This window comes from Bacillus rossius, chromosome 6, assembly GCF_032445375.1.
Source record: "Bacillus rossius redtenbacheri isolate Brsri chromosome 6, Brsri_v3, whole genome shotgun sequence".
Taxonomy (NCBI): domain Eukaryota; kingdom Metazoa; phylum Arthropoda; class Insecta; order Phasmatodea; family Bacillidae; genus Bacillus; species Bacillus rossius.
Window position 1 is genome coordinate 4,589,546 of NC_086334.1, and position 12,909 is coordinate 4,602,454.

The window sequence follows — 12,909 nt, forward strand, 5'->3', positions numbered from 1 at the left end:
GTGACGTTTACACAACTCTTGTGTCGGACTTTTACTGCTCCCTAATGATGGCGACTGCAATGTCGACCGAAACGGTGAATTATTTGCCAAGGACGCGGCTACAACCCAGAAGCCAAGCTACTTGTAGAATTTGTAACTGACACATCCCGTATGCGTCAGCCAGTCTCTGAAAGGTGACATTGAAACCTATGGTGGAGCAGGGATGAAATGTGTTAGTGGGGAGAATGGAAGTGCTCCAATGAAAACCTATCGACACTTCACATTTTACCCGCCACATGCCCCTTTTAACAGTCTGTGAGTGACCCAGCTGGGGACTGAATATGCATTGCTTTCATGGGAGGCTGCCAGACCTATTGTAATGCCCCATTTGATGTCCTCTATTTGTAAACATTGTGTGAGGGTAATCATTTGTGTCTTTTGATTTCCAGAGCACTTGCTGAAGAAGCCATTGACAGTCATAGACCAGTTCCATTCTCACTTGGAACCAATGAAGTTCCTACGGCAGGAAACATTCCACGACCAGGTAAATAGGCTTCACATCTCTGATGTGAGCACGATCAACTGTTACTTAGTTACGAGAAGAGACAGCCAGCTGTTATTGGCTAAAATATCATCTCGTAAAGCCACGAAGCTGTATTAAAGCCAGCGATGTTTAAAGTTCAACTGTGTGAATTTATGAGCAAATGTGATAACTTTACAGATTTGTGCAAAATATTTACCAAGCACGGTACAGCATGGTTGCATGTTATTGTAGGGGCGTAGCTTAGCCAGGATTAAATTTATTGGGTGGATATTTTTTTGGCTATGATTGCTAGAGATTGACAATAGCATTTAATGTTGTTTTGAGACAAAGTGCCTTTTTATGAATAATGTAAGGCAACATCAATCGCCAGAAATAAGTATTTCAAGTGTGGCTATGAAAGCAAAAGTAACTCGTCCATAGAATTTTGGGGAGGGATTCATCTAGATATCCTCCCCCTTGGTGTAATCCTGTATCACTGCCATAGTAAGCACTCGGCCAACTATGGAAAATCTGCAAGGTTCAATCCAACTCTCCAATAGATGTCTCACGCTTAGATTGCAGTACAGAGCAAATGGCGACCACTGCCCCCAGAATGATACTCTGTGGCTCAACATTAAAATATTATTTTTATATTAAATTTAATTATGATAAGTTTTAATATTTTTTAGTTTTACTTTTGCTGATTTTTCTAAGACCATAAAATAAGCATATATTTACTGTTTTGTTACAGTTGTAGTTATTATGACAAAAAATTTATTCAATACTAAACACTAATTGTTATTTCACAGAAGACACTATTTGTAGCAGTTAGTCATTACTATTATGTTATGCTCAAAACAGCCAAACTTTTTAAAAATTGTTAACAAAACAGTTGTAACTAAGATGGCATCTTTTAATTACATCTCCTTAGAAATAATAATAAAAAAAAAGAATATCATCAGATGATATATTTGATGGAAAATAACATATTTCCAAAAATTTAATTTCAAATTTTAATTTACAAAATACAATGGCTAATTACATTTTTAAAAATTTCCATTACATTACAAAGTTGTATCTAAAACTTTTGTGCTCTTTGGCGTACATCTGACAGCAGAGCACACCGAAACAAGGACAATGCTAGTGGCAGAAATGGTTTGTTCGAAAGAGAGAGTAAATGCACACTGCAAAATAAGGTGAAACATGCTATAGATGTCTCCGGCCCGATGCACCTTAAAGAGCTAAGGCGCTAAGTTCTTGACAGGTGAACCCTACTTTCCTGTAACCCTTTTGTAGCCCCTGCCACTGTTCTTACTTTCGAAATATCCCAGACTAAACACACCAACTCTGTGCCTGGTTTGCCTTGGTGAGGAGCGAGCGGCCTGACCTCTGGACCACGCTCGGTGATTTCTGTGAACTTTCTTTTTTCATTCTGTTCCAGATCACCTTCAGCTACTCCCGGTACAGCAAGGACGAAATGAACGTTGTGAAGATAGACGGTTTTGACACACGAATCGACCCAACAAGGTCAGTTGTGTGGTATTGGTATGCAAGAGAAATATTATCTGTGTGCTGTGGCTATGTTATGTGTATGCATGAAGATTCACTTTTTCTCTTCTCAACAGAGATTTTGTTTTTGATTCATTGTTCTTTGATACCTACATATTTCAACATTATGGCCCACTTTTGGGTTTATTACAAGTTTGAAAAACACACATCCAATTTTTTGTTCTCCTAACTTCGTCTGTCACAATTCTCATTGCATCAGTAACATATGTTTTGTTATCATTCAGTGATACAAAGTATTATAGTTTAAACACTAAAAACCATGCTTTTAAATAAAATTATCTAAAAGTTGTAATATACCTAACTGATTTACCTAATAAATTTTATTTACTAAAGTAGTATATATTTTACTATATATTATATTACGTATTATATACAATATTATTGTATTATAATTCGGAAGACATACACTTGCAAGGTTTCATGTTGATACAACAATTAGAAGAGGTTAAAATTGACTTCCAACTTACATAGTTCATTAGTTAGTTACAAGTGAAGGTAATAAAAGTGTGTTAAAAATAATAATCAAATTTGCTTACCTGAGATCCCACCTCACGGTTTTACACAATTTCTTCCTTGTAGTGACATTGTGGTTCTTTAACTTATACATCTACCATGAACTTGTTGGACAAGATTGACCACAGACATCTTGGCTTTTCTAATTTGAAGAGTATGTACTCCCTTCATGTTCTGCCATCAACTGCCATTTGCATAAGAACCAGTTTTGTTTCCGTTCTCCCTAACTGTTCTACCTTCTCCTCCTGCATAATAAATGCTTCTGAAACTGAAATCATTTACTGCCATATACATACTTGGAATACTAGCACGTATATTATTTTTTTAAAACTAATTTTGCATCATGTTAAAAATTACTGCATTAACAGACTTGAGAAATTATTGCGTGTTGATTGTCTGGTGCCGATGGTGAGGAAGAAAATTGCGTGTGTTTCATTGGACTGAGTTGTGTTTCATTCTGTCTTCAGTCACTGTGCTTCTTCCTCAGGTTCAACTATGGCTGGGCATTTATAAGGATAATCCATATTCCATCTTATTTTAATTTTTTTTAACAAATAAAAAGGAATAGGTCAGCATAATAATCAAGAACTATATTTTCAGGAAAAAAAGTAATAAAAATCAGTTTTTTTTATTAGTTGTACTGAAAAGCAATCTAGAACTTTACACAGTATTATTGTTGATTATTAATTAATTTGGACGATCACAAAATTCATCATGTTCAAAACTGAAAATAAAGTTGATACAGCTGTATTATGATTATGATCTTAGCTTTTCCCAACTCAGGTACATGTCACAAAACTGGTTTAGTCCCTGCTTATCTAAGTGATAAAATTTAGTTATTGCATAAAATATTTTAATTCCCAGCTGTCGTAATATTGCATAAGCTGTAATGCCCATGCTGGAGATTTTTTTTCCTAACAGACTGGCTGATAAAATTTTTTTTAAGAATTGTTGTTTTACCCTTTGCATCGCTTATTTCCAAACTTAACCAAAATCTAATTCCAGGGACATACGCAAGTGCATTCCAGTGTCATTACGTGTAGAGATGTAGATTTGTTTGCGCGTGGTTTGAAGCAGGTTCACAGGAGTGGAGCCTTGGCCTGCTCTGTGTCCGTAGGTTCCTCTCCATCCACTGCTTCCTCTTCTCGCACTTCAGCTTCTGTCCGAGGTGAGACTCCGAGTCGGGGCCGGTGGCTACCCTGTGCTCTCGGCGGCGGTGTTCGCAAACATTCCTCGTCAAACAGTGCAATGCTGCAATCTTGTGATCGTGGTGTCAGGGCCACCGTCTTTGCCACCGAGTGAGTGTGTGTGTGGGGCGGCTTATTGTTTTGCAAATGTGTTTTTATATTTATAAACAGTTTAATTTTATTTCGAAAGACTGTGATAAATGTTCTTGCCTCTTATAAATATGTATTTAAGATTGTAAATATAATATATGCAGATTATCAGGTAGCATGCCTTAAAGTGTATTCAAAGTAACGAACGTTGTTATTGGAAAGTGAATATTTAGTTGAATTTTTTTCCACTTGATGTTTCTAAAGTAATAATATTGATGTATTTTTTTATAAACGTAAGAAACTATGTATATTTTTCTGTCACTGTGGAGTAATTTTTTCACATTTTTAATTTAAATTTTAGGGTGCTTTTTTGACAGCTGCTAAATTTAAAATAATTAATTTTGTACTTAAACTGATACTATTTTGTGTAGTTTGTGATTGGAAATTTTAAATCATTGCATGTGAATTTTTGCTTTACCCATGTGTAAAACTTTCATTATTTCATTATATATTCACCACAATTATGATTTTGTAACCACCCTGTAGAGAATGACTCATGTTTACTGTGATGGTAGTGTTTTTTTAATTAACATCAGCATGCCTTAAAAGTGATTTTATAAGTCTAAGTGCTTGATGATGCTAGTAGAAATTATTTACACTTTGCCAGTTCATTGTACAACTGCAATATTGTAAATGCATACAATTTTGATTTATGACAGAATAATCAGAGACGACAGTGTAGGAATGTGTATGTGGAGTAATTTTGGGACAAGGACTTTTAGACTTTATTCACAAAATTATTGTTTATAGCATCAGAGATGTTAAGTATTGTGAGTTCTTGGAAACATTAAGTAGAAAGTATTATATATATTTTTAATACTACAGATTTATTTGTATCTTGTGCAGAATTTATTTCTTATTATCTAGTATATGTGGGACACCAAAATTTTATTTTTGTTTAATATGTTGAATTTTCTGACATTGTGTGATATATGGGATAAACATGTACAATATTTGTATGTAAAATACTAGTTTAATTGTCAAAGTAAATATCTGCTTCAATTATATATAAAGTTTGAAAGAACTGAATGCCACTTTTCTGTGATTTTCACATCAGCAATAAATGATGTAGGCATAAGTGCAATAAATACCATCCTTTTTTTATTGGAGGAAATGTGAACTGGACAGTGAAAGGTATGCAGATGTAGATTTCAAACATTTTGAAATATACATTTATTGATGCAGTTCCTTATGTTATTGCAAATAGTGTGTGTGTGTGTGTGTATATATTAATGAATATATATTAAATTAATCTATATAGACCCTCTTAATTTGATATTTGCTAAGAATATGCATTCAGCCATTTATACATAATAAATAAAATACAGGAAAAAAATAATATTCAATTTATAAGTTTCGTGATAAAACTGAGTGATGATACAATTATGAATTTTGTATAGTGTATATTCGTGTAAATCTAAACTGTATAGTTACAATTTTTTGTATATTGTGTAATTATGTTTTTGTTGAACATTATTTCTTTATGTTTTATGTTAGTGTTACATTTTCCTAATTCTAAACTTTGAATTGTTGGCAGTCATAAGTATTTTATTATTAAATGTGTTTAGATAAGAAGTTAAGAAGTCATGATTACATGAAAATGATTTACTGTGAACTGAATTATCAATAATTTCAAAAATTCTAATGGAAAGTGGATCTGTTGAAGAGGTACAAAACAAAAGTTAATTTCTATACTGTGTGAAAATGTGGTTGATATATCTTAATAATCTTTTGCTACCTGAGCGGCAAAATACATAATGTGTATTACTGTGGGACCAGTTGTAAAGGAAACAATTATTTATACATTTTTGTACCTCTATGTAGTAGGAAATAAATCCTGATATAAAGAATTTTTTTTACAATCTGCATTATATTTTGTGTTTCCATTCAGTAGATTCTGTGTGTTCCATGGTATCGACTTATCCTGCAGTATTTGCAGGTCCTGCCGATCTCTGTTTGTCCCACAGTCCTGCCTTTTAGTCGAGTGGAAGAAACTTTTTAATCCTGCTTATTTGTGTTACGTGTTAGGTGTGAAATAAAACCATGTAAGATGTGTTGTCGTTTGAAATTATATCAGATTTAGACACTGAAAAAAAGTGCATGTTATTTACATTTTTTTTTTTACAAAAAAAGAGATTTATAATATTTTGATGTTTGGAAATAATACTTTGGTTAGTTAAAGCACTTATTGAGTTTTTAGTTTATCTTGCTAGAATATACATACTTTAATATTGTTATATAGTATGAAGTTATTTTGCTCTCTAAAGTATTATTTTAAGTCATTAATAATTTGTTTTTTAATTTGAATGTTAACAGTACCTAACAGTAACTTTTATATCATGAATTTATTTCAATTAAGAAGAAACTTTTACTTGACTTATTTTTATTCTTTATTTGTTTAATTTTTTTTAGTTTATAACATTCTATTTTCTGTAAGTTACAGACTATTTAAATTCTTTTCATCCAATTTTTTTTCTCTCATTCTCTAAGGACTGAATGTCTGTAAAAATTAATAAAGTAAAACCAGTTTAAGACACCATGGGTTTAAGACATTTTCCCACCTAAAGACGTCAGATTAATATAGCACCAAAAGATAGCCATATCATTAACCTTAACATGCCCCTTTTAATACGTTTTGAGGTTATTAGATCTTCCCACTCTATAAGCACTAAATCAACGTACAAAAATATGATTTCTAACAACAATCATTGCCCATTACCATTACTTGCAGGAAAACGTTCTGATTGTCGTGACAGAACACTTGTGTTGTAACAAAAGAACTATCAAAATGACGACGCCATACTTATTTACTAATCTGTCTTTAATATAATACGCGGCAGCAGCAGCAGTGACGTAATGTTTAAATGGCCCAGTGAGTATGGGGCCATACATAATAACTAGGGTATGTTGTCCTAAGTTTTTTTTTGTGTGTGCTTCTTTTTTTTTTTTTTTTTGTCGTCTCTGTTCTCTGAAATGAAGAACTACCTAAAAATTTTTGCATAGTGATGGCTGCGATTTAGATGTCTGCCCTTTGATCATTTTATATTTCTCGTTATATTTATTTTTAAAGCTACTATGAATTGGTAATCAGTAATAAAGCCTGAGTAAATTGTAAAAGGTATATTATGTACATAGTTCTGTAATATAGATGTTTAGGTAAGCTTGAGTACTTTAATGAGGTAACTTCTTGCAAAAATGTGTGTTTAAATTTCCTGCAAATTTTTCCAATGTTTAGCAAAACTCCTGCTTTTGCTAGGTTGATTTCTGGTTTACACAATGTTCGGAATTTAGTGGCTATGGCAGCATAATTATCTTAAGGTAATAGTTTGGAACAAAACACTTTGATAAACACAAATTTTGGTAAAGTTTAGAAAGTTTTGAAATTATTTTGGAGTATGCAACTATTCTTTATTACCCAATTATTTTTTTAAGTTGGTAGCTTTTCATAGCATGAGAAATGTGAATACCCATTTTTGTATGAACACAAACCATTTTATTGTTTCACAAATTGTTTTTCTCACTACATAGTCTAGCATTGCTGTTTAAAATAAATTACTAAAGCAGGTAACAAGTGTGTCTAGATTATGTTTATTAGAATTTCTCTTTAGAAAAATATATAAAAACATGGCACAAACTGGGTTTAGTGCAGCTAAAATGTTGTGTGGTCTAGATGAAGACTAAAAATGTTTACGAATGCGTACATGCAGTTGCCTCAGTTATCAACCCATCGACCTTTTCCACTTATCAGCCCAAATTTATGACTATTACATTGTAACAGTTTAGGAAACATCAGTTTTACTTTACTAGAACAGTGTAGCCAGTCAGTTGACCTGCTTTAATGGGCTCGGAGTTTGTTCCGTGACTGTGCGTGGAGGGGCTAGCATGGCGATGACTTTCTGAGAGTTGTGTACTTTGTCCTCTCCACCTTCTCCCTTCCTACCCCTTCTCACCCTCCCCAATAAGCCTTGCGGGTGTGCCGGGCTGCTCATATCCCTCCCCCTTCAGTCCAGGGATGCCGACGCAAAATTACAGTTCGAGGGATACTACTATGGCTTCTTTTCATTAGCACTGACACTGCTCTTCCGATCACCTCTGCCCTGGGCATTTTTCCTCTGCCACAGTGCGACATAGAAGCTGTTCCTTTCCTCGGACAGAGCGCATCTCGTGTACCATCTGCCCAGTTCACCTTCCGCCTGCACTTCCTCGACGGCACGGGGTCGCAGAGACGGGTGCATCTTGCGCTAGCGGTGCGGCTGTGTTGGCAACAACTCTCTGCATCCTCTCACAAGATTGGTTACTGTTTTTAGCCTGTCACTGCTGTCAGTGCATCATTAAAAAATATAAATCTACTCACTATTTCAATCGAACTTCAGAAAAATTACTCTCTGTGTACCATACTCTGTGGTTTCCTTGTAACTAATATATTAAAGTAATGGCTCAAACTCAGCACATTCCGGACATCTATGATAATGGATTCGAGATTAGCGATCTTACAATATTATTGAACTTCAGTCAATAAAATTTTAATTGGGATTGTATTAAATAAAAATTTCTACAGTAAAATGGTATTAGAAAGAAAGTTATTATCAGCTGCTCTATGGGGCAAAAAAAAAACACATGAGCATTTTATCATGTTGCATTCATCAAAATATGTCCAAATACACTCAAAACAATCCAAATGTGAGTGTCTGAACCAAATAATGCAGGATTTAAGTGCGCAGACTTCACAAAGCTTGTACAGCCAGTAATATTAAATCATTAACTCCATTTAATACTTTTTGATTAGTGAAATTTTCATTGTTTAGCAGGTGAACTGAAAAGTATAAGGCACACTAAGCACAAGTATGGTTTACGAGGGCACGTTCACTATTTTTTTCTTGTTAATAAAGGGCAATCTAAATATATAAAAATGGATGTTGTTATATATGACGTTTATAAACTATGACATCTTTTGACTGATCAGTGATCACCATGAAAGTTGGCACCTCTTGAGTGATTTTTCATGGCGAAGGTTTTTATGCTATCCATTTTGCTCTGTAACTCGTCACTAGATGGCGCTGCTGCACATCAACTTCTATTCCGTTCAACCGATCACCATGAAAATTGGTATGTTGTGATTTTTACTGTCCTTAATCCTCAATAACAACAATTAGTTATTGTGATTGTGATAAGTATTTCGTGAGTGAGTTTAAAATTGAATACTATTTCAAACATTTTATAGGATCTAGACTACATTTGAGATATATAGAGGTAAATAAATAAACACTGGCAGGACAATGTCTGTCGGGAATTTATAAAGTAGGTGCAGTAGTACTGAATGTGAATACATTAAGCCCCAAGCTGTTTAATGTACCCCAGTAAATACAGAATTGATTCAATTGACATTAAAGTGATTTTCTTTGAACTATTCTCCGACTATCATTTTCACGGCAGGTCGGCAGAAGTTTGTCTGTGGATTTGGCCCGCAAGCTATCTCTCGAGAAGGCCAATCTGCCAGTCGCCCAGAGCATCAGCCAACGAGGAAGTCGATGCAGTGGCTAAGACACAGACTGAAGTTTTTGGAGAACACAGACTATAAAATGGACACTTAGCCCATCTCAGGCAACCAGCTGATGTATTGTTTTTTTTTCAAATGTTAAATATAGCAAAAGGATTTTACAATTTTGGGGCCTCCAAGACTATTGGCTCCAGATCACTTGACTCGGTGATCATAAACTGACCCACGCCTGGAGCTAGGAGCGTACTCACGACCATCCTTGCGTGAGCGTACTGCCTCGGTGATCGCGGCTGCTGAAAACTCCTGTGTTCTGTAATAACTAGGGACAAGATCATGTGGTGAATTGCGCTAAATCCAAAATAACTCAGAAAACCATGTCACTACACCATGTAACACCGAAATGCAACAAAAAACCATGAAATTAATCAGCGTATTAAATCAAAACTCAACTCAGATTACAGAAACTTAATATATTAAATTCAATGAATGTAAATTATTTTACACGGAGTTAGTACCATAATGTATGTACTAAAGAGTTTGGATTTTTTTTTTTTTGATATTGCAACTGTTATTAGTAGGTAACTGATGTTTAAATTACGCAATTGATACATTTTTCAAACGCACATATCTTATTTGTATTGTTTCCAGTAGTTGGACATGCTTTTGCTCATCACAAATTATTATTTTGTAAAAGTGCATCATGTGTCAATCAAAATGACACTGTTTTGGTGAAGTAAATGTCATTGACCAAGTAACTATCGTATTTGTTTAAAATTGTGCTACATTTATAAATAGACTGAGTCCATGTAAAATAATAACAATAACACCGACATATTTTTTTTTAAAAATGAAATTAGCCTAAAAATAAAATCATAAAATCTTGTCTCTAGTAATAACTGAACTATTACTATCTGTCACACAATATATTTGAAGGAAAAGTTTTAAGTATGGTGTCACTTAATGCCTTGAATGAATCTGTCCATTAATAAAAAAAGTACACGAGCCAGATTTTTCGTGTGTTTACAAGCTAAGAGCAAGAACTGTTTATGTATGTGAGCTTACTTGTGCAGTCTTTTTTTTTTTTTTCCCATATCTCCTGATATAGGTATGCAAAGAACTTTGTAAAATTAGGGTACACTTATTTATACTTATAATCAGTATTTACAATTTTTTTCTAGTTAAATTACAGAACATGAAAGATTATATAATGTATTCTTGCAATCCACTCAGTTCATTATAAAAGGACTATGTTTAAGATTCGAAAAATTTTCTTTGAAAATGAATGTTGTTTCAGGATAAATGCTAACCCATTCAGCATACATGCCAAATTAGAAAAGGAAATATTACACAAATGTAATTTTTATTACAAATCACTTCTAAAATGCCAATATTTGGTTTATTATTTACTAGTTTCAGTAAACCTTATGCATTCAGTTTAATTAAGGGGCCCGCCTAGTCGGGGGTATGCCTGTGTGAGGCGGGATGGTAAGAGCGACGCTCGCTGGTGCTACTATTGTAGTGTCTGAACTGGCACGCAGACTTCTCGTCATGCATACGGTAACTACGTAATTTGTGTGGAACCATAACATTAGATGGCTGAGAAATAAATATAAAGTTGTAATGCAATGTCCTCAAGAGCTCTTAAGAATCTTTACCGGGCATATCATGTCTAAAAATTATTTTGAAAACACACATTTTAGCCCTTTTTTGTTCCAAAAATACAGATGATAAGGGGGGGGGGGGGTTTATACCCAGTGTTGTTAAAAGTACTCAAAAAAAGTAATTGGGCTCAATTACAATTACTGTGGTGATAATGTAACTAATTACAAGTAAAAATTACTTTACATATAAGTAATCAGTAAAATTACAATTACAATTACTTTCCGCTACCAATTTAAAACTGACCTACGATTCAATTTTTTTTACACTTTGTTACATTAATAAACATACATACATATATGTTTTGTTAAAAATTGATTTCATGTAAATATTAAATTTATTATATTAAATTAAATGAATAATATTCGAGGACAAACTTGCTTGCATAACATCAAAAGACTTTATACAAGTAGTGGAATTGACCTTACAAAACAATTGCATTTTAAAGTTTTCATCAGATAGATTCCCTCTCTTGATGGCAAAAACATCTTTGTCCAACACTAAAAAGACGCTCAATGGAAGCACTTGACAGCAGCGATGTGTTAAATTTTTAAAATGCAGATTTTAGGATAGGGTAATGTTGGAGACACTGCAAGTCACTATGGCTCTTCATTTTTGATCATACATGTTGTGCGTACGATCGTAGCACTACAAGCGTAAAATTATAAACTTTACTAATACAAAAGTGTATCATCTTCTTGCTCTTAATTGTATTCATTATACGTTCCAAGAATAAAAGTAACGGCAAGTAAATATAAAGTATCGATTACCTTAATGTATCGATTACAATTAATGTTATGTATTCCGATTACAAGTACGAATTACATTTTTTAAATGTAATTCGTTACAAGTATAAATTACTTGAAAAGTAATCGGTACAAGTATTCCGATTACTTGTAATTCGTTACTTAACAACACTGGTTATACCCCGTATGTCCCAACCCCTGCGTACGCCCCTGTTACAAATGTGAATGTTGTTTAATTAATGCCTACTTAGTTTCATGTATCTAGGTCATAGATATAGCAGTTTTAGTTGGCCTTATTTTAATTTTATTTAATGCTGGGTGAATTCAGTTCTAAAATCAATAATTTTTCAACACTAATAAAGAATGATGCAAACTGTCTGATCATTTATGTTCACAAAGTTTTCAACTACATGTATATATATTTTTTTTAGTTTGTAACATTCCATATTCTTTAAATTAAATGTACATGTCTCATATAAAAAATGGTGGTATTCAAATAACAGATACAATACAATTCAATGAAAATATTTTGTAGTTATGGTACAGTTCACATATGCTAGTACAATTTGGAACATGAATGTTATTGTCAACCTGAAATTATAATCATTCTTCAATACTAACTACACATAAACATGAATGTCCTCCAACACAGAAGGCTCCATCAAATTTCAAAACATGTTTTGAAATTTAACTGAGTTAATAAGTTAATGATTTTTACAATGCAAAATTTCTAAACTTTATAATTATTAGCTTTTTTGATCACATGATAAATTAACTAACTCATCATTTAAGTATTATTATAATTATTTTTTTAAATTACAGTGTTGAAATAAGTTTTCTTGTTTTTCAATGCAATACTAGAGTTTGAATATAATAAGCTTTGCTTAAATCTACCTCTTATAATTTGTAAATTCTGTTGAATGGTTTCGCAAAAATTTAATTTTGCTAAATGGATACTTAAAAAAAAACTCAAACTGGCAAGAGTGAAGTGATTAAAAAAATTATTATACCTAGTCCTTATGCTGGGTTTAGCATACAACTGATGATCATTCTGAAATTGTGTTTATTACTAAAGTTATGATTTTC

The 12,909-nt window shown here is 33.1% G+C and overlaps 1 protein-coding gene across 2 annotated transcripts in view; it reads left to right on the plus strand.

Annotated features, from left to right (window-relative positions):
* LOC134532540 (fringe glycosyltransferase) overlaps positions 1-5,792 on the plus strand; it is a 124,323-nt gene extending 118,531 nt beyond the window's left edge. For both annotated transcript variants that reach the window (XM_063369036.1, XM_063369038.1), the window contains exons 9-11: positions 429-523; positions 1,944-2,029; positions 3,702-5,792. In XM_063369036.1, the coding sequence (XP_063225106.1) occupies positions 429-523; positions 1,944-2,029; positions 3,702-3,756 (236 nt within the window). In that variant the 3' untranslated portion in view covers positions 3,757-5,792. The remainder of the gene's footprint in view (positions 1-428; positions 524-1,943; positions 2,030-3,701) is intronic.
* The last annotated feature ends 7,117 nt before the right edge of the window (positions 5,793-12,909 follow it).